Source organism: Lynx rufus, unplaced genomic scaffold, assembly GCF_022079265.1.
Source record: "Lynx rufus isolate CCGP_SWC_20201006 ecotype Redwood Valley unplaced genomic scaffold, mLynRuf1.p SCAF_1, whole genome shotgun sequence".
Classification (NCBI taxonomy): Eukaryota; Metazoa; Chordata; class Mammalia; order Carnivora; family Felidae; genus Lynx; species Lynx rufus.
The window spans coordinates 104,214,670-104,237,219 of record NW_025814823.1 but is presented as its reverse complement, the minus strand read 5'-3'; the positions used below and the strand labels follow the sequence as shown (position 1 = coordinate 104,237,219).

At 43.3% G+C, this 22,550-nt stretch overlaps 1 protein-coding gene across 1 annotated transcript in view; it reads left to right on the top strand.

Annotated features, from left to right (window-relative positions):
• Positions 1-1,570: 1,570 nt before the first annotated feature.
• The window catches only part of ALDH7A1 (aldehyde dehydrogenase 7 family member A1), a 39,323-nt gene continuing 18,343 nt past the window's right edge, over positions 1,571-22,550 (top strand). The window contains exons 1-8 of the mRNA XM_047084024.1: positions 1,571-1,784; positions 3,255-3,308; positions 4,450-4,515; positions 9,677-9,757; positions 10,558-10,681; positions 15,356-15,488; positions 16,585-16,629; positions 20,113-20,190. Coding sequence (XP_046939980.1) covers positions 1,593-1,784; positions 3,255-3,308; positions 4,450-4,515; positions 9,677-9,757; positions 10,558-10,681; positions 15,356-15,488; positions 16,585-16,629; positions 20,113-20,190 — 773 coding nt within the window. The 5' untranslated portion in view covers positions 1,571-1,592. The remainder of the gene's footprint in view (positions 1,785-3,254; positions 3,309-4,449; positions 4,516-9,676; positions 9,758-10,557; positions 10,682-15,355; positions 15,489-16,584; positions 16,630-20,112; positions 20,191-22,550) is intronic.

The window sequence follows — 22,550 nt, the reverse complement described above, 5'->3', positions numbered from 1 at the left end:
ATCTCAGCCAGAAAGTGAGGAGAATTAAATTCTCGGTTAAAATGACTGAGAAAAAAAATGAGAGTTAGAATGAAGGAAATTAGTGCTTCAGTCCTAGGGGTAGATGAAGATAGTAGCTGGGCTGTTGATAGATTACCAGTGCTGGACAAAGTATCCATGCCTACTACTCCTACCGTGTATTCACGGATTCATTTGTTCATCCATTCATGTAAGCGCACATGAGCCTGTTCAATGCTGGGAATTGTGGAGCCATGCAAGGGTCAGTTAGAGATGATCCCTGCCTGAATAGGTACAAGGGTAACATTTACAAACAGAAACATCATTTGTGTATATGCAGCACTTACATTGTAGTTTCTGGTAGTTGTTTGATACATGCAGAGTGATTTTTGAAATTATTTGAGCCACAGGTTGGAACAGATAAAGGTCAATCTTGAATGCAGAAATGGAAGGAAGAGTTTTTCAGGTGGGGAGAATGGTAAGGGCAAAAGCACAGTGGGAAGAAAACAGGCTTGTATAGAAACAAAGGGACTTAGTATGTCTGGCTGCAATGTGGAAGGCCACCTGCAGTTAGAAGTAATATTTTGAAAAGGTAGGTTGGGAATCACTGAGGGAAGTATTAACTCAATTGATTCAACAGTGCATGCCTATTTTTAACTCTTGGAGAAGTTAGTTTTTTCCGTACATAATGTAGACCCAGTCACTGTGGAGTAAGATGGGAGATGGTAAGCGCCGGGGAAGTGGAGAGTGAGTGGAAAGGCTATTGCAGGAAAATCGAAGAAATGGAGAATGAAGAGACTTGATCAAAATTGTCTTCGTTCTTCAAAAGCAAGAATATACACTGGCAGGGTATTTAGAAAGAAGTGTCATCATTTAACACTTTTCATTAATTAGAAAACTCTAATTTGTAATTTAACAAAGCAGTGAAAACAACCTTCTGCCTCCCTCCATCAAAAACCTCCTCTGGCTACTCCCCGGAAACAACCGAGCCACCATCACTTGGGAGCTGATTAGAAACGGCGGCGGCTCTCAGACCCCACCCAGGGCCAGCGAATCAGAATGTGCATTTCAAAACAACAACAGAAAAAGAAAAAAAAAGAAATGGGAGGGGGGGGGCGCCTGAGTCGGTTGGGTGACCCACTTCGGCTCAGGTCGTGATCTCGCCCTTAGTGGGTTCGAGCCCCGCGTGGGGCTCTGTGCTGAACGCTTGCTCTGCTCGGAGCCTGGAACCCTGCTTCGGATTCTGTGTCTCCTCTCTCTGCCCCTCTCTCGCTTGTGCTCTGTCTCACTCAGCCTCTCAAAAATAAATGAATGTAAAAAAAAAAAATTGCATTTCTAGCTGAAGTCGCGTTCCCGGCGTCTTTCACCAGATGGCACTAGCCTGCCTGCTCGCTTCCTCCCTGTGGCACGCGCTCCGTTCTAGGCGGGCGCGAGCTCCGCGCGTCCCCGGAAGACCCAGGCCGGCCGGGCGGCGCAGCAGGGGCGAGCTCCAGGGGCGGGGCCCGTTCTGCCCAATAGGCTTCCCCGGGCGGGGGGCGGGGCGCTATTTCAGCCGCTCCCCGGGCCGCGGGCGCGCTGAGCGTACGGGTCTCATTATGTGGCGCGTGCCCCGCCAGCTGTGTGCGCACCTCTTGAGGGGAAGCAAGCTCTCGGACGCTTGGAACAGGCCTGCCGCCTTCATGTCCACGTTGCTCATCAATCAGGCCCAGTACGCTTGGCTGAAGGAGCTGGGGCTCCGCGAGGAAAACGAGGGCGTGTATAATGGAAGTTGGGGAGGCCGGGGAGAGGTATGCGGGCGTCCCGGGAATCTGTGCGGCCTCAGTGCGCTCCGGGAGGCCGCGCGGGCACTGCCCCCACCCGACCCCCCGCTGCAGCTGTGGACCGTTGTACTGGGTGGGAGGTTTTGAAACCACACAGTAGAAGTGCCCTTGTGTAGCGTGCCTTAAAAAATGCCCCTAGATTTCTCGGTCTTTGTATGCTGTGGAGAAGCAGTGTCATTTGGGAGCTGCTGGGGCCTGAACTTTGCATGCATGCTTACAGCCTTAGCGGCAGAGTTCTGCAATGGGTAGTGAGAAATGCCACACGCTTTAGCGGTGGGAAACTCCCTCAATTTTGTGTTTGGCTCCTCTGATGTGACACGCGCCCCAGGTAATGAGCTGCCTTAGTTTTCCACTGTCTTTTCTGCAATCTTTTGTTGGAGTTTGCAAGCTCAGACTTGCTGGAATCCTGTTCTGTTTTCGTGGCCAGGCACCATGACTGGCACCCAGTTAAAGCTCAATAAAATGTTTTCTAGAATACAATGGAAAGGTAAGGTTATTTTCAATCAGATGTTTTGAAGGCCGCATGCAAAAGAAAGGTTTGATAAGATAATGCTACATAGGGGCGCCTGGTTGGCTCAGTTGGCTAAGCGTCAGGCTTGGGCTGAGGCCATGATCTGGCGGTTAGTGAGTTCGAGCTCGCCTCTGGCTCTTTGCTGACAGCTCAGAGCCTGGAGCCTGCTTCGGACTCTGTGTCGCCCTCTGTCTCTGCCCCTCCTCCCCTCACGCTTTGTCCCTGTCTCTGAAAAACGAATAAATCTTAAAAAAAAAAAAAAATAAAAAATAAAAAAAAATAAAAGAAGTTACATAACATGCCACAAAGTTTGTTATGTGTGATATAATGAACTTGCTCTGTTACAGGAAACATCTTTTTGGTTATCTGTGACTGTAGGAAATGCAGGTGTTTTAAATTATTTCCCTAATCCCCTCTTCGGTTGGTAGTTTGAACCTGTTTTTCCTGTGGCATCGAATCATTAGGCTCCTCGATACATTAATCTCTCCTGAAGATCTTTTAGCTACGTCTTGATTTTTTTCTTTCTAATCTCTGCAGTTTGGGTGGACATAGCCCTTTCCCATAGTTGTCCATTGTTGACTCTTTCACCTTCTGACCAGGGCAAACAAAGTAAGAGAGAAGAGTAAGTAAAACTCAGTTTTGTCTGTTATTAATAGAAAAAGTGGCAAAATAATTAAGTCAGGCTATTGCTTTTAAACCTAACGTTCAGAAGGCAAGGGTGGGTTTTGCAAAAAGTGCTTCTGAATGTTTAGGTCCAGAATGAAAGCTCTATAGGTGGCCTATTTGTAATAGAAGTTAGTGTAAAAATTCCCAGTTTGGGTGTGGTATCTTTTTTTTCCCTTTCTCCTCTTTTTTTTCCCCATTTGATCTTTTCTGCCAGTTTGGAAACAATTGCATTTTCTAAGTCATCTTGCTTTTGTTTTAAGGTTATCACGACTTATTGTCCTGCTAACAATGAACCAATAGCAAGAGTCCGACAGGTAAGTTTTTTTTTTTTGTGAGTTTGAGCCCTTAGTTGGGCTCTGTGCTGACAGTTCAGAGCCTGGAGCCCGCTTTGGATTCTGTGTCTCATTCTCTTTCTGCCCCTACCCTGCTTGTGCTCTGTCTCTGTGTCTCAAAAATAAATTAATGTTAGGGACGCCTGGGTGGCTCAGTCGGTTAAGCGTCCGACTTCAGATCAGGTCATGATCTCATGGTCTGTGAGTTCGAGCCCCGCATCGGGCTCTGTGCTGGCAGCTTAGAGCCTGGAGCCTGCTTCAGATTCTGTGTCCCCCTCTCTTTCTACCCCTCCCCTGCTCATGCTCTGTCTGTCTCTGTCTCAAAAATAAATAAAAAAAAAAGTAAATTAATGTTAAAAAAAAAAAAAGCAACATGAAATTTCAAAGTCCGAGAATAATGTGTTTGTTTTTCATTTCACTTTTAAGAGTGTCTGGGAGAGACTGCCCACTCTTTGGGTCGGGTGCCTTAGAAAAGGTGGAATGGAAAAGTCGTGAGGGTGTGTCCCTTTGAGGCCATTTTTCAGAATCCTCTCCTCTTTGAAAGAAGGTTCTGTCCTCTGGAGTCTGGGATGGAACCCATGTTTCTGAATTTCTGATAAAAGCTCAGGTGTTGCCCCAGATGAGGCTAATGGACCTTGCTTCAAGAAGCAATGTTGTAGAGGGGGACAAAACATAAGAGACTCATAAATATGGAGAACAAATAGAGGGTTGCTAGAGGGGTTGGGGGATGGGCTAAATGGGTAAGGGGCATTTAGGAATCTACTCCTGAAATCATTGTTGCACTATATGCTAACTAATTTGGATGTAAATTAAAAATAAAATAAAATAAAAAAGAAATGTAAAAAAAAACCTTTCAAATGCTGCTGATGAAAGGAAATAAACTAAATGCATTATATATATATATAAAGAGCAGTGTTGTAAAAAGCACGGCTAAATTTGAAGTTGTCTTACTGGGTTCTCATGAGTGTTTGGATACATAGGCTGTGAAAATCACTGGAATCTACAAATCTGAGGGTCACCCAGAGAGATTCCAGTCCTTTTGCAAAAATCTCGTAGCTTCTCACAAGGGGATCATTGCTTCCTTTTCTTTTTCCCTTGGTCTCCCCCCTAATTGTTAATTTAGGCCAGCGTGGCTGACTATGAAGAAACTGTGAAGAAAGCAAGGGAAGCCTGGAGAATCTGGGCAGAGGTGAGTATGAAGGTCACAGCACCATGATCTGTTGTAACTGCAGGGAGATATAGAGAAATCTGATGAGGAGTCGTCTCCCTAAAATGGGAGTTCCTTGGGGGTTGTGATAATCTCCTCTGCTGTAGACCTGGGATTGTGCCTTTTCCATATTTGGCTTTCAGTAAATGGGTGATTTAAAATGGATTAAAAGTCTGTAGTGATGTAGTGTAAACTTCAGCTCTGAATACTCTATTTTCCAAATGAAGTTTCTTAAATTTCTTTTATTTTTTTGAAATTTCTCAAATTTCTAATGGAACAAAAAGAAAAGAATATGTATGCTAGAAACACCCTTTTTATCGCTGTTTCTTCCCACTCCCCCTGCCAGCTTTATGCAAAGGTGGGGATGTGGGAGTGTGGGAAGGAGCGTCTCAGAAATTCCTGGTTCAGAGGACAGGGGCTTGAGTTCCTCCACCATCTGATTAGGCCTGGAAGCAAGTTGTGCCTCCTCCGTCACTGTCTCCACCAGGGGTAATATGAGCGGCTCTAGGGGCTGTGATTGGCCTGGGCTGGGTCACAGGGAGCTGTCACTAGGTGAGGGCCAGGCTCTGGAGGAGAAGAGAGGGAAGAACTGGGGTGGCCTGGATTTCCCAGTCCTCCCTCTCCTCTCCCACCCTGAATATCCCTTTTGATCTACCACCAAAGGTTATAGGCCTGAGGCTGGAGGAATATGGGGATGGTTTAACCCAGCTCTCCCCCCTCTGTTTTGTCTTGTAAATAGAGGAGACCCAGAATTCCTCCTCCATTCCTGCAGTTTTGGTGAGGTTTAAACGAGTTACTAATTGGAATCGCTTACTGGAGAACGTGGCCTTTGCCAACCTCTGTACCTGAGTTACAGAACCCAGTGCTGCCAAGTTTCGGGCTGCTGAGCCCGTGTTTTCTCTGAATCAAAGATTGCTAGGGTGACTTGGGGAGGGGCAGGCTCTCCCAGAGAGCCCTGAATTGGATGCTCCTTAGCTGTCAGCCAGGGGACCCCCTCTGTGCAAAGCGGGAGAAACATCTTGACTTTAAATGAGGCTATAAATTGGCTCAGGGTTCCATTATGTGCTATCAGAATATCCTTGAGCAGTGAAATACCACTTCCAAAAGTAAATAGAGTGGTAACTAAAGTTCACCGTACCTAAGAGAAGAGTGTCCAAAGCAGTACCAATTTATTGTTTTAAAAATAATTATTTTGAGGGCTCCTGGGTGGCTCATTTGGTTGAGCATTGGACTCTTGATTTCGGCTCAGGTCATGATCTCATGGTTTGTGGGTTCGAGCCCGGTGTCACTCCATGCTGACATCTTCCAGACCCTGCTTGAGATTATGTCCCTTCCCATCCCCCTGCCCCTCCCCCCTTCACTATTCACTACCTCTCCAAATAAATACATTAAATTTTTTTTCTTTTTGGGGCGCCTGGGTGGCGCAGTCGGTTAAGCGTCCGACTTCAGCCAGGTCACGATCTCGCGGTCCGTGAGTTCGAGCCCCGCGTCAGGCTCTGGGCTGATGGCTCAGAGCCTGGAGCCTGTTTCCGATTCTGTGTCTCCCTCTCTCTCTGCCCCTCCCCCGTTCATGCTCTGTCTCTCTCTGTCCCAAAAATAAATAAACGTTGAAAAAAAAAAAATTTTTTTTTCTTTTTGATCATAAATACCTATTCCTTACTAAAAAAATGGATAATGCACTAAATGAGATAATTAAATTTAATCCCCTTACCTCTTCTAGTTCGATACAGAATGTTTGTTAGAGTTATGTTTTGGTGCATTTCCTTCCAGGCTTTTTAAATTTTTTTTAAAAATTTTCAGGGAGAGAGAGAGAGAGAGGCAAAGCATGAGCAGGGGAGAAGTAGAGAGAGAAGGAGACACGGGGTCCGAAGCAGGCTCCAGGCTCTGAGCTGTCAGCACAGAGCCTGACTCGGGGCTCAAACTCATGGACCGCAAGATCATGACCTGAGCCAAAGTCTGACGCTCAACTGACTAAGCCACCCAGGCACCCTGATATATATATATTTTTTTGGTTTGCTTTAAGTTTATTTTGAGAGCAAGAGAAAGCATGGGTGGGAGAGGGGCAGAGAGAGAGGAGAGAGCAAGAACCAAGCAGGTTCCACACTGTCAGCTCAGAACCTGACTCAGAAACCCTGAGATCAATACCTGAGCCGAAGTCAGACGCTTAATTGGCTGAGCCCCCCAAGCGACCCTCCTTCCAGTCTTTTATGTATTTCATAGTTGTGATTATTATACCTACTGCCTATGTACATGGCATGTGTAAAAGTTTGTGACCTGTCATCGTACTGAATAGAAGCTTAAAGTTACTGCATAATTTTTTAAAATCATTGTTTCTCTGTACATAAGCTATTTACAAAAAATTTAATTAGTTTATTTTTTAGAGCAGTTTTAGTTTATAGTAGTATAGAGAGATGAGGTTTTTTGAGGTCATAATGGGGTTCACGGGGTCCAGACCCGACGGCCAAGAAAATTCTTAAAGACATCTTTGGTGCAAAAAGGTGATTTTACTAAAGCACGGGGACAGGACCTGTGGGCAGAAAGAGCTGCCCCAGGACCATCAGGAAAGACTGGTTATATACTATGGAGTGGGGTGGGGGTGGGGGTGGTAAAGTCCAGTGGAAGTTTCCAGTGAGATTTTCATATGCTAAAGAAGACTGTCAGGGTACTGGAGGCCTAGCTATTGTTGAGCCAAGGTGGTTTTCCCTCTAGCAAAGCATTAGCATTAAGACCCTAGGAAGTTCCTGGAGAAGCTTTTTACTCTCCTGGCCTCATGTATTCATCAATGGGCTGCGGATTATAAGGATATTTAATTTTATCTGCCATTTCCTTCTGCCTTTGTTTCCCACATCGTAGAGGAGGAAAAATTTTTTGTTTTCACTTTTGTGTATTGTGGCTGGTCTAATACCGGACATAAAACAGATTAATAGGAGGCCCTGGGTCTCAGTAGGTTAAATGACCAACCCTTGATTTCAGCTCAGGTCGTGATCTCATGCTTCGGTTCCTGAGATCTGGCCTCTCTCTTTCTGCCCGTTCCCTGGCATGTGCTTACTCTCTATGTCTCTTTCTCTCTCTTAAAATAAATAAACTTAAAAAAAAAAAAACCACCACTAACAGGAGAGAAACAAATTTAATTTCTTATGTGGAGCGGGTAAGGATGATGATGGTGAGCAAGATCGAAACCCAAGAATAGCCAGGCGTCTAGGCTTATATACACCCAGAGTTCTGGGCCCTCATGGAGGAAGAAGGCAATTCACAGGAAGGTGAAAGGAGCAGATGTTCAGTACAGAAATGTTTTCCCTTCCATACACTAGGTCTCTCTTTATAAAAGTTATCTTTTTTTTTTAATTTTTAAAAAAATTTTATTTTTTTACATTTATTTATTTTTGTGAGACAGAGCATGAGCGGGGGAGGGGCAGAAAGAGAGGGAGACACAGAATCTGAAGAGGCTCCGGGCTCTGAGCCATCAGCAAAGAGCCTGACGTGGGGCTCGAACTCACAAACTGTGAGATCCTGACCTGAGCTGAAGTCAGATGCTCAACTAACTGAGCCACCTAGGCGCCCCTATAAAAGTTACCTTTGGTGAGGCACCTAGATGGCTCATTTGGTTAAGCATCCAACTCTTGATCTCACCCCAGGTCACGATCTCAGGATCCTGAGTACAAGCTTGGCATTGGGCTCTGTGCTGGGTGTAAAGCCTACTTAAAAAATGAAATAAAATTGGGGTGCCTGGGTGGCTCAGTCGGTTAAGCGTCTGACTTCAGTTCATGTCACCATCTCGCGGTTTGTGAGTTCGAGCCCCGCGTCTGGCTCTGTGCTGACACTTTGGAGCCTGGAGCCTGCTTCAGATTCTTTGGCTCCCCTCTCTGCCTCTCCCCTGCTTGTGTTCTGTCTCTATCTCTCTCTCAAAAATACATAAAAAACATTAAAAAAAAACTATAAAAAAATAAATTAAATAAATAATAAAAGTTTGCTTTATTTATTTACAATTTTTTTTAATGTTTTTATTTATTTTTGAGACAGACAGAGCACGAGCAGGGGAGGGGCAGAGAGAGAGGGAGACAGAATCCGAAGCAGGCTCCAGGCTCTGAGCTGTCAGCACAGAGTCCAACACAGGGCTTGAACTCACGGACCATGAGATCATGACCTGAGCCAAAGTCGGACGCTTAACTGACTGAGCCACCCAGGCGTCCCAAAAGTTTACTTTGATAATAAGAGTAGTAAGATAGTAATATAATACATTAATAATAAAAATAAAAAATAATAAAAGTAATGACAGACTTCTTGGCATAGATCCCCTTTGTAAGTTCTTTACAAAGGGGTTGAAAGCTTTTCCTGAGTCTGTTTGGCCTTTGCCTTCTGCTCAAAATAATCCTCATGCCAAAGTGGCATAGTCTGGAGTGGCTTATTCTGACCCACCATCAACAAAAAGATAAGCAGAAAGTAGGGAGTTCGTGTACTTTATCACACTTTCCGTGTTTCCCTCTTAACGTCATCTTGTGTTAACCCCATACATTTGTTACAGTTGGAGAGCCAATTTGGATAAATCATAATTTACTAAAGTGCACAATTTACATTATGATTGACTGTGCATGCGCTGTTTTAAATGCCAGTGAAACTTTTGAACAGAAACCTTTAATTTATGTGTGTATTTACCCAGGTGTGTGTGAATTCAGGATCTTTCTTTTCCTGAACGGGCTTTAAAAATTTTTTTTTAACTTTATTTATTTTGACAGCGAGAGCGAGAGAGAGCATGTGTTTTGGGGAGGAAATGAGAGAATGCCAAGCAGGCTCTGTGGTGTAGTGCAGTTTGACCCATAAGAAAACGTTTCTGGGTATCATAAAGGTTTAGGGGTGTTTAAGGTATTTTAAGCCTTTTCTAGAGTCATTCCAGAGGTGTGTTCAGTCTGTGAATTTCTCTGTGCATATGGCACAGTCCCTTGCTCTCCAGGAGCCAGTCGTCTGGATGTTTTCTGGGTCTCTTGGTATCGGTTTATGGGATGTGTGATAACCACGTTCTTGATGTGATCAGGAAGTCATCTGGTGGGTTTGTAGTTAGTTCTCTCACAGCACATCGGTCTAATACTGTGTTACAGATGTGAGTTCACACTTTGAATCAGACACTAAGATTCCACTCTCTCCTTAGGTTCCTGCTCCGAAGAGAGGAGAAGTAGTGAGACAGATTGGAGATGCCTTGCGGGAGAAGATCCAAGTACTAGGAAGTTTGGTAAAGTATTTTTGTAGTAAATACACAGTCCTTTGAGTGGGGCATAAGACTGTTGTGCATCTGTGTTTAAGATTGTGATGCTTAAGGAAAACAGTTCATACATTTAAAATCTTCTTTTTTTTTTTTTTTTTTAAATTTTTTTTTTCAACATTTATTTATTTTTGGGACAGAGAGAGACAGAGTATGAACGGGGGAGGGGCAGAGAGAGAGGGAGACACAGAATCGGAAACAGGCTCCAGGCTCTGAGCCATCAGCCCAGAGCCCGACGCGGGGCTCGAACTCACAGACCGCGAGATCGTGACCTGGCTGAAGTCGGACGCTTAACCGACTGCGCCACCCAGGCGCCCCTTAAAATCTTCTTTTTAGAGGAAAGATGGACAAGAGGAACAAAGAAAAATAAAGACAGTTCTTGGGTTTTTTTTCTTTTTTTAATGTTTATTTTTGAAAGAGAGGGAGACAGCGCATGAATTGGGGAGGGGCAGAGAGAGAGGGAGACACAGGATCCGAAGCAGGCTCCAGGCTCTGAGCTGTTAGCACAGAGCCTGACGTGGGACTCGAACCCATGAATTGTGAGGTCATGACTTGTGCCGAAGTCGGACGCTTAACTGACAGCCACCCAGGCACCCTGTTTTTGGTTTTTTAAATTGTTAAGATAATAACAGACTTTTTTAAGATCATTACCTTCACAAAAGAGACCCAAAATATGGTTTGCTTTCCTGCCCAACCTCCTCGCCCCATAAATTTAGTAATTAAACTGTGAATTGTGTCGGAAAAATGCTTCTTGGCTTTTTGTTTTTTAGGTGTCTTTGGAGATGGGGAAAATCTTAGTGGAAGGTGTAGGAGAAGTTCAAGAGTACGTGGATATTTGTGATTATGCTGTTGGCTTATCACGGATGATTGGGGGACCCATCTTGCCTTCTGAAAGTAAGCAATGAAGTCAGTTAAACTAAGAGTTTTTGACTCTTAGAGCTCCAAAAAATGTGCTGGCTGTGAACAGTTTGCAAAAGAGGAATTGGATATATCACATAAAAATATGAAAATGTCTTTAATCTCTGCATGAACAAATGTAAATTACAATAGGTGAGAACATCAGATGAAGATCCTTCTTAAAATTTTCTATTTTTAAAGATTAGAGGGGCGCCTGGGTGGCGCAGTCGGTTAGGCGTCCGACTTCAGCCATGTCACGATCTCGCGGTCCGTGAGTTCGAGCCCCGCGTCGGGCTCTGGGCTGATGGCTCAGAGCCTGGAGCCTGTTTCCGATTCTGTGTCTCCCTCTCTCTCTGCCCCTCCCCCGTTCATGCTCTGTCTCTCTCTGTCCCAAAAATAGATAAACGTTGAAAAAAAAAATTAAAAAAAAAAAAAGATTAGACTGTTTTGGCAAGTCCGTGGGTGAGACAGCTGTTCTTTTATGGGGACTTTTGGTAACATGAATCACTAGTCCATCAGGAAAACAATTCAAAAATCTATGCAAACGGCCTGAAATATTTAATACCAGTTTCAAGAATCTAATTTGAGTAAATTCCCTGAAATGTGACAAATATTTATATGTAAAGATGTTCCTTGTAGTGTCAATAGGAAACATTTGAAATGATCTAGGGGCAGCTGGTTGCCTCAGTTGGTTGGGTGTCCAACTTCAGCTCTGGTCATGATCTTGTGGTCTGTGAGTTTGAGCCCTGTGTTGGGCTCTGTGCTAACAGCTCATAGCCTGGGACCTACCTTGGGTTCTGTGTCTCCTCTCTTTGCCCCTCCCCCACTCATGTTCAGTCTCTATTATCTCTTACAAATGAATAAATATTTAAAAAATATTTTTAATGATCTGAGTGCCATTTTATATGACAAAGGTTAAGCTAATTTTGGTAGTTTGTTGGTATATATGTGTGTGTGTGTATATATATATATTATTTTCTTTTTATTTATTTATTTTGACAGAGTGTGTGAGCACAGGAGGGGCAGAGAGAGAGGGAGAGAGAGAATCACAAGCAGGCTCCTGCACAGAGCCCAATGTGAGACGCAAACACATAAACCGTGAGATCATGACCTGAGCTGAAATCAAGAGTCAGACGTTTGGGGCGCCTGGGTGGCTCAGTGGGTTAAGCGTCTGACTTCAGCTCAGGTCATGATCTCACAGTCCATGAGTTCGAGCCCCACGTCAGGCTCTGTGCTGACAGCTCAGAGCCTGGAGCTTGCTTCGGATTCTGTGTCTCCCTCTCTCTCTGCCCCTCCCCTGCTCATGCTCTGTCTCTGTCTCAAAAATAAATAAAAACATGAAAAGAAAAATAAAAAAAAATAAAGATAACCATTCTCCTTAAAAAAAAAAAAAAGTCAGACGCTTAATTGAGCCACCCTGGTGCCCCAGTCTATTAGCATATATTAAAAGTCATACTTGGGAAGATTGTTTCCCACAACCGCACACTTTTATGGGAAAGTTGTGTTTACTTTTAAATTGTTCTAGGTTTTTTTTTTCTTTTTTTCTTAAGAGGTGATAAATTTGTATCACAAAATTGAAAAAGAATGAAATGGTAAAGGATGAAAAGTTATTTTCTTACCCTCCTGGATGCTCCCAAGAATCCCCATGGAAGTAGTGAATGTTTCTGGTTTCTTGTATATCTTTTTAGAGCTTTTGTTTTTGGGTGGGCAAATATGTGTCTTTTAGGCACACAGACATGACCAAGCTATATGTTCTATACTTACTTTTTACTTAAGGTGTCTCAGAGATTGTTGCTTATCATTCCAGGAGGGGACTTCCTTCATCTTTTTTTATTAGTCTGTTGGTTGTCAGGACACTAATTATTTTAGCCAGTTCCCAAATAATGGATACACGGGGTATTTTTTCAGTTTTTTTGCTGAAAATTACTATGTTGCAATGACTGACCTTGTACTCTGAGGAGGTTTCAACAGTGAGGGTAAGGGTTTATGTGATTTGGAAAGTTGGCATTGTTGATGGAGCAAAACAGGTGACTGCATGTCTGTGTAGAAAGTACCTGGGAATGGAAGTTGGCCAAAGCAGTCCCAGTGGTTGTCTGTGTGTAGCAGAATTATTGATGGCTGCTATTGTCATCCTTCCTCCCTCCCTGTCTTTCCTTTGTTTCTTTTAAATATTTATTTATAAATTTTGAGAGAGAGATGTGGGGAGTGGGAGAAGGGCAGAGAGAGAGGGAGAGAGAGAGAATCCCAAGCACAGGGCTCAAACTCATGAAGTGTGAGATCATGACCTGAGCTGAAATCAAGAGTTAGACACTTAACCAGCTGAGCCACCCAGGCACCCCTGTTTCTTTTTCTTTTTATGTTTGTTTGTTTACTTTGAGAGGGAGAGAGAGAGAGCAAGCAAGCACGAGCAGGAGAGGGGCAGAGAGAGCCGGAGACAGAGAATCCCAAGCATGTTCTGTGCTTACAGCGCAGAGCCCAACATGGGGCTCAACCTTAGGAACTGCGAGATCATGACCTGAGACAGAGCCAAGAATTGGATGCTTAGCTGACTGAGCCACCCAGGTGCCCTTTATTAATGATTTTTAATAGGCTTTTCTAGTTTGAAAAGTTAGTAAATTTCCAGTTTGGAGAAATATACATCTGCAAACAGGAACTTCTTTGATTTATACCTGCTGAGATGTCTGCCTCACCAATTAAAACCTTTTTCGCTTGTTTTACACATATTTTAGGAGAGTAGATTTATTCACCTCTACAGAGGCTTTGCTGGTAACTTTGACTTCATTGGTGTAGTAGATGCTTACTGAGTGTCTAGCAGGTGCCAGGTGAACGGATAGGTGATACTTGATCAATAAGGCGTTGTCCTTGCCCTAAAGGAATTTATAAGATTGAAGATTCTTTGTGTTTTAGAGTGGGAGGCAAGTAATGGACAAGTAATGGGAGGAGTGTAACAGAGCATGATAAGTCCTGTGGTGGGGTGCAGGGGAGGGCGGGGCCCTGAGCCAGCTTTGCGGGGGTCAGGAAAGGCCCCTGGGAGACAGTAATCCAAGGCAAGGCCTCAGGGGTGAGAGGGGTGGGGCAGGATGGTCTTAACGCTGGGCCAAAGCCCACATGAAATAAGCTGGGAGAGGGGCGCCTGGGTGGCTCCGTTGGTCGAGCGTCCGACTTCGGCTCAGGTCATGATCTCACGGTTCGTGGGTTCGAGCCCCGCGTTGGGCTCTGTGCTGACAGCTCAGAGCCTGGAGCCCGCTTCGGATTCTGTGTCTCCCCCTCTCTCTGCCCCTCCCCTGCTCATGCTCTGTCTCTCTCTGTCTCAAAAATAAATAAAAAATAAAAAAAAAAATAAGCTGGGAGAATGTGGCTTATTTGGGCAACTGCCTTGATTGCACACAGCTTGCAGGCACCATCTGAGCGGGGAGGCAGGGTGGAGAGGGAGCCCCGGGAAGGCACTTGTCCTGTTGAAGAATTCGGACTTTGTCCTGAGGGCAGTTACGGTAGTGATCCAGATACCACAGAGTTGTAAGCAGGGGAGGGAGGTGATCAGGGCTGCACTGGCCTCTGTGGGGGGGAGGGCAGGAGAGGAGGAGGCAGGCCCTGCCAGGAAGAGTGTGTCAGCACATCATCTCAGGGAGGGGAGGAGGATTGAGGTGCGTCGAGGAAAGGGAGGGCAGCAGCTCCTGGGCACCCTGTTCCCACAGGGTGAATGTGGCCAGAAAGATGGACGGCTGGGAGCATCACCTTCCAGTCGGTGTGTGGTTTTAACTCCATTTGTGAACTGTCCACCTCCTTGCTCCAGTTCACTGCTCCATCTGCCTTTGATTAAAATAGGCCCTTTGAGGCGCCTAGGTGGCTCAGTTGGTTAAACTCTTGCTTTTGGTTTGGGTCATGATCTCATGGTTTATGGGAGTTTGAGCCCTGCCCAGCCTTGGGCTCTGTGCTGACAGTGTGGAGCCTGCTTGGGATTCTCTGTCTCCATCCCTCCCTCTCTCCCTCTGTCTCTCTCTCTCTTCTTCCCTCTCTGTCCCTCCCCTGCTCACGCTTTCTCTCAAAAATAAATAAGTAAACTTTAAATAAATAAGTAAACATTAAAAAAAATAGGCCCTTGTGGGATGGTGGGTGATGTTACATGTAAAATTTGTATATAGCGAACACATGGTGTCTTTGTAGTTCCCATTTTTCTCTATGAATGTGAAGCCTTGTGCCGGTCATTCATTTAATGCGTATGTAATTCTTAGAACTGTTCTTGTTCCTTGTGAGTGTCGTTGTCTTCATATGGAGAGGTTGGCCAAGGGCTTTACAGGCAATATAAAGAATAGGAGTCACAACTCCTGTGTTCTGCCCTTTGCATTCACCTCACCCATGGCACCTCTCATCACCTCTTTGAGCTTTCCTCGTCTCTTGGATGGTGCTCATGCTGCCCTGATCCACATGGAGTTCCTGTGAGCGTCAGAGGCATAATGGTATCCTTACAGTTTATAAGGTAGTGCGGTAATAGCAGCTTTTATGGTATGCCGATTAGCTGTGTAAAGTGAACCACTGTGAGATACCTGGAATCCCCTCTTGGTCTCATGCACCTTAGTTCTGAAAATGAATGATTTCAGGCTTTGTTATTATCACCATCAAGTGCATTAAATCAGTATGCTTAAGCACGGTCCACTCCTTCCCTGTCCTCAGGACCTGGCCATGCCCTCATTGAACAGTGGAATCCTGTAGGCCTGGTTGGCATCATCACTGCGTTCAACTTCCCTGTGGCAGTGTATGGCTGGAACAATGCCATTGCCATGATCTGTGGGAATGTCTGCCTTTGGTAAGACCTGCTTACTTTCTTCGTTCTTCTTATCTTTTTTTTTTTTTTAAACATTTATTTATTTTTGAGAGAGAAAGACAGCATGGAGGGGGGAAGGGGCAGACAAAGAGGGAGACAAAGAATTCAGAGCAGGCTTCAGACTCTGAGCTGTCAGCACAGAGCCCAGCGCGGGGCTTGAATGCACGAACTGTGATGTCATGACCTGAGCCGAAGTTGGACGCTTAACCAACTGAGCTGTTCAGGCACCCAAGACTGGATATATTCTTTATAACACATTCTGCAAATAGAAAACCCAGTTAGAAAGTTGGAGAAAAAAGAACTTGGGAAGAGTCCCAATCCTCTTTGTGAAACTTGACTTACTTTTTTCCCATTCAGGAAAAATTTCATACTGAATTCCCAAGTGATTCTGCAGCCCTTGACCATTGTTCCCATTGATACATTAACTTTTACCTCTCTGGAAAATATGGGATAGTAGATGTTAGTTGGGAGAATGTCTGTATTTTGTAGATGACAAAACAGTTGCTTGTTTTTAACTTCTGTGTTGAATGGGAGAAGTTAGATTAGGAAGGCCAGGACAGTTGTCTTTGCCCATTTGGCATCTGTTCCACTGGTAATTAACTTACGTTAATGTTGTGTTCGGTTGAATGCTTTCACAGACTCTCTACAAAGGCCAGGCATCGGTGGGAGATTGATGATTTGGCACCATGTTGCCAAAGGGACCCATGCCTTTTAATGTTTTAATCCATAAGGACTAGTCGTGTGGTTTTTTTCCAGCCCCTTGAGCCTTCTAAGGAACTTGTAAAGTTCATGTTGATAGATTTCCATTTCCATAATTGACAGAGGTTAATGTAACAGTTCCCGTGATCAGTGCAGCAAGCAGGTTCAAAGTTGCTTGGTGCCATTTTTATGTTTTTCAAAGTTTTGTAGTACCTGAGCTCCCAAAGACGCAAAGCTCAAGGACAAATGTTGATATCACTTATTAGGCTCTGTGGTTTAATTGGACAGAACTTCTCAGAAAGACTTGTTTCTGCTTGACAATAAAAGGTATTTATGATTTCCACCAAACTAAGTTGCTTTTTTTTTTGATCCTCTCAAGGAAAGGAGCTCCAACAACTTCCCTCATTAGTGTAGCTGTCACAAAGTAAGTATGTGTGGCTTTCTTTTCCTGAGTATCGAATAATCGGAAAAGGTGATCGGTAGGCACTGGCTTTTAATCCAGTGTGGAAGGGTCATATTTATTAAGCATAGAACTTGGGTAACCTTTTTTTCTCCTTGGCTTGTAATCAGATTTTTTTTTTTTTTAATGTTTGAGAAGGAGAGAGAGAGAGGCGGCGGTGGGGGGGAGGGGTCCGAGGGGGGGAGAGGGGAGATCTAGCAGGGGAGGGGCAGAGAGACAGGGAGACCAAGGATCCTAAGGAGACTCCATGCTAACAGCACAGAGCCCAATACAGGGCCTGAACTCACAATGGGGAGTTCATGATCTGAGCTGAAGTCGGCTTCTTGACTGACTGAGGTATCCATGTGCCCCTGTAATAACTTTTACATCATTTTACGGTATATGGAGCTCTTGCAGAGCCGTGTAATTGAACTCTTTGGAAACAAGCCAGATATTGATAAAGGTATTGAAATTGGGCTCTTCAAAACTTTTATGTCTTTTGGGAAATAACACCAAATCCAGTGGAAAGGAACTATCCTTACAATTTACGGACTGTATTTAGTAACTTCTAAACATGTTCATGGTTTTGATTTTTACCCAGGTGATAGTTTCCTGGCTTTTGTTTAATAGGTGGTTGGCAAAACAAAGAAATGGTTATTATACTGTTCTATTGACTCTTCTAACACTATCTAAAATGTATTTCATCTTTTGGTGACAAAAAAATTTTTAATCATTTTAGAGAACTTGACAACTCTGATTAGGTCATAAAATCAGTATTACTGGTTTATCGTTGTGGCATTTAGAGTCTGTATAGAACAGGATGTCTTCCCGTGTAGAGTGGTGACCGTTCTTGCTGTTCCATTGGCTGCATGGTCTTCTTTCTCTGATTTAAGAATTGCTGGTAGAAAGCCTGTGGAGTCTTTATGGAAGAGGGTCCTTGAGGTTAGAAGTCCATTGAGGAGCAGTGGCTTAGGAATTGACACATGGGCTGAAAGAGAGAGTAGTATGTGTTAGTATTTACTTGAAAGGAATACATGATATTGAGGAAACTTTATCCTCCAAGGCAGGATAATTAAATATAACAATTAAATAACTACTGACTTATTTATAATAATTAAAATTTATGATTATAATTATACTTGAATTATAATTAAGTACTAAAGACTACTCTAATCTGCATGACACATGAGACAAATCACATGTATAAATATGAGATTCCTGGGCAGTTTTTAAAAATAAACCTTAAAAAACAAACCCAAAACAGTTAATGTCAACAGAGTGAACAGACTTACCGATTGTTATTAGGCAGCTTTTTTTTTTTTCAAGTTCATTTTTTTATTTTGGGAGACAGAGAGGTAGAGAGAATCACAAGCAGGCTCTGCGCTGGCAACACAGAGCCCGACCATGAGATCATGACCTGAGCTGTAATGAAGAGTGGGGCACTTAATCGACTGAGCACCCAGGTGCCCCATCAGCTGGTTTAAAATATTTATTTTGATAATAGTTTCACATGTTCTACGTGATTGCTCCTTTGATCTCATTTATTTGCTCTAAATAGTTTGAAGGATTTGAAATGTTCCTATGGGAGTGTGGCTGATTTTTTAGGTAATTGAGAATGTTAGCTGATTCTGTTAGAGAAGACAGTAAATAAAATGATGCTAGATTTTGCTGGAGTTAACTCAAGGTGCTGCAGAGTCAGCTAAACGTTCAGATTCCTAGATGAACACTGCCTACGCGTTGTCCCTTTTTCTATTCATAAAGATGTAGGAAAGGTCATAGTTTGCCAGGAGGGATAGCATCCAGTATTTCTCTTTATTCTGTGTCTTTGTAACATTTTATGCAGGAGTAAGGAGGTGAGATCTGCTTTGGACAGGTGTGGGGGTTGCTCTGACTCACAAGCCTGCTGACTCACAAGAAGCAGAATGTCTTAGAAAAATTCCATAGGCACAGCTTTCAGTTACCCATAAGGGACATGAAGTTACAAAAGTCCCTGTGCTCAGGGAAGAGCAGAAAGCCTGAGGTTCCCATTTACAGTTCTCACGTTGTTAGGCCAGTCCAGATGGAGTTCACCGGTCAGGGGTTGTGTCTACCGTAAGTCATGCTGTGTCTCTGTAGCACTGGTGACGCCCTGACATTGACCAGGTCACCTGGGCAACAGAACGAGAGACTTAACCCAAAGTCAGAGGCTCATGCAATAGGGAAAAGGGTTTTGTAAACCCACAGACACAGAGCAAAATCCTGACCCTTCAAAAACAATCCGCCTCCTTCTGCAGACAGTGTATATACCCTGAGTCTGTGGAAAAAATTGTACGACCTGAAATCTAGGTTCAGACATTACAACTGCATGTATGATCCTTGGTGGGCAGGAAAAAAGAAAACCACTATAAAGGACAGCTTCGGAGACAGTTAAAGAATTTATGTTTAACAGCGGTCCCTTTTTTTATGGAAGTGTTTGTTTTTTTAATTTGGATTTTTTAAAAAAATTTAAACAAATTAGAAATTAGGAAGTAGCCAGAAGGTTAGGAGGATTGATGAATAGTCTTGGCTGTATCCAGGAAGCTCAAAATGAATGAAAGAGAAACCAGAATTACCATTTTTTACAACTCCTCATCAGATTTAAGGTGTATGGAACTGTAGTTATTACTTTGATTCATAGAATAAGTTGTATTATTCAGTGTTAAAAAACTGCTAGCCCACAGTGCTTTAGCCTGGAGGGTGCTGATATTTCTTTAGTAAAGGATTTGGTGTGAAGCCAGAGGAGACTAGTCGTGAACTTGTTGAGGTTATGTTGGCAGGTGTAGCTCCCTCTGCTGTACCTCCTCAGCAACTACACTAGGTTTGGGGGCCTCTTTCGGTTTCCTCCTTTACCACTTCTCTGGCTGGCCTTTGCTTTGCACAGATGTGTTGGGATTTCATTTGCTGATGGGGACTACCTTTCTTCCTTTTTCTTTCTTTATTTTTAAAAATTTTTTAAGCGTTTATTTTTGAAGGAGAGAGAGAGAGTGAGAGTCATAGCATGAACACTGTAGGGGCAAGAGAGAGGGAGACACAGAATCCAAAGCATCTTTTTATTTCTTTGCCATCATTTTGATGGATTTGTGGCAAGAGACCAAAACAAAAACCAAAAACAAACGTCTTGTGATCACTCTGTTGTCTTAAGCTAGATATGTGTTCCTAGTTTGGCAGAAAAATGTTAGAAAACAGTGAGCAGTTGAACTACCTGACCATTGCATTGTATCTTTTATTTATTTTGTATGTTTTTTTTTTCTTCTAAAGATTTTAGGGGGAAAAGAGTTCTGCCTTTAAGTATTGGAAAACCTCGTCTGTAATATGTGAGGTGAAATGCAGGCCTGCATGTTTGGGGTCAGAGTGAGGGAGAAAGTTGGAAAAAGGAAGTCACGCAGTTGGAAATTATTCCTAGTTTTAGGAATTGTTTTCTTTCTTAGTAATTGCTTTTTCCTTTTTTAGGATAATAGCCAAGGTTCTAGAAGACAACAAACTGCCTGGTGCTATTTGTTCCTTGACCTGTGGTGGAGCAGATATAGGGTAGGTCAACGGGCCCTGCGTCTTTTTCTGTTCAAGGACTCCGGGTTGATTGATCCGAATCATCTTTTTTTTTTTAAGTTTTTTCAATCTTTATTTATTTTTGAGAGACACAGAATGCCAGTGGGGGAGGAGCAGAGAGAGGGAGAGAGAGAGGGAGACACAGAATCCGAAGCAGGCTCCAGGCTCTGAGCTGTCAGTACAGAGCCTGACGCGGGCCTCAAACTCATGATCTGTGAGATCATGACCTTAGCCGAAGTCAGACCCTTAGCTGACTGAGCCACCCAGGTACTCCAGAATCATCTTTATTACAGTAATGAAACCCAGTAAAGCTGAGGAGGTGTGAGTGGTTTTTTGGAATCATTATTATTACGTACCTTATTGGGCTTTGTCTTCATTAGTCTTTGTTGGAAGAAGAGTAAGAATTATTTTTTTTAATTACCCAGAGCTACTTGTGTAAGATGTTTACAGCCTAAAATAAGAAACTGCTGGAACATTGGGACATCTATGGCTTCCTGACACTTGATTTATAAAGGTGCTTACTCACAAAGCAAAGCTGTGGAATTGGAGTCTGGTGTATTCCTCCCCCCACATCCTATTGTCTAGGTTCTTGAGCTGAATGAAAAAAGGGGCCCCTGAGAATAGAGCCTCTTTTTAAAAATGTATTGTTTTAAGAAAATTGCTATATAATTCACATACCATGAAATTTTCTCTTTAAAAAGGTACAGTTGAGTGGTTTTTAGAATATTCACAGTGTTTTACAACCATTACCATTATCTTATTAGAGAACATTTTCATTTCACCAGGAAGGAACTTTGTACGTATTAGCACTCACTTACCATCTTCCCTCTTCCCCCTGGCAACCACTCCTGTACTTTCTATCTCTATAGTTGGGCCTGTTTGGGACATTTCATGTAGATGGAATCGTATAACATGTGGCCTTTTGTGTCTGGTTTCTTTAACTCAGCATAACATCAGAGCCTGTTTTTAAGCTGGGAACTGACTCTGATTGCCCTGAACAATGATGGAAGTTGAAGTTGTTGCTAGTGGCTTAGACTTTGTTTATGTATTTATTTTAAGATTTTATGTTTAAGTGATCTTTATATCCAACGTGGGGTTTGAACTCACAACTCCAAGATCAAGAGTCCCATGCTCTGCCCGCTGAGCCAGCCAGGTGCCCCTGGCTTAGACTTTAATTAAGTGTGGTTTCATAGGAGTCAGGCCTCACAGCCCACACTGGTGTAGTTAAAATGTTGATCTCCATCCATCACTGTTACCATAGTACTCCACCTACTGGTCAATCTCAAAATGAATGAATGAATGAATGAATCAGTCCTTTTTTTATAAAAATGGGAACGTGTTAGAAAATACAACTTTCACATATAGAGTGGATAGTGAAATAATATCTAAATGTCATTTATAAAATGAATAATATATCCTTTGACCTAGTCTTTTTTGCGCTTTGTACTTTGTTTTTTTTTAATGTTTATTTTTGAGAGAGAGAGAGGAATCATGAGTGGGGGAGGAGCAGAGAGAGAGGGAGACAGATTCCCAAGCAGGGTCCGCACTGTCAGGGCAGGGCCGATGCGGGTGTTGAACCCATGAACCATGAGATCATAACCTGAGTTAAACTCAAGAGTTGGACGCTTAACCAACTGAGTCACCCAGGCGCCCCTCTTCTTTGGACATCAGTCCTTCACTTTGGTCTTGAGCTAGCTCAGATAGTGTAGTGTTTGCATTCATGCATTTAGTAACAGCCACTTTTGAGTATCCATATCCGTGCTCACGTTTGCTGGGCTGAACCTGGGTAAGTCTCCATGCATAATCTCATCAAGCTGTTCCAGCCTTGACGTAAGTCTGATGCTCTGGCTACCCTGCATGGTCCATACTGAGTCCTTTGAAGCTCTGAACCAGGAGCCAGGTGGATCAAATCGATAGTATCTGATTTATATTTCTTAGAGGTAACTGGAAATCCTAGCACAGTCTTTATTAAGTGAGCTTTCGTGAGAGATACTTAGGATACTTTCCTGCAACCTTCACATTTTTAATTCTTAAAGGAATTAGTAGTTGAGGGGTCTGCAGAATAACTGGGATGTTAATCAAGGAAGTGCTAAGGTCATAATGTATAGGAAGGACTTTCATCCTTAACAATGTCCTCAAGGTGATTTCAGTTTACAGAGAGCTCCCAGACCAGGTTAGCCTATTGTGCTGTATGGCTCTGCCTGTGAACATCTAGTTCATTTTCATGAAAACTTTCCTTTGCATCCTTGGGATAGACATATTTGTATCTTTGACTGAGTGTCTTTTCATGATGAGGAAATGTTCTGACCTGGTTCCAGCAGGTGCCACTGTTGCTGGGTTTC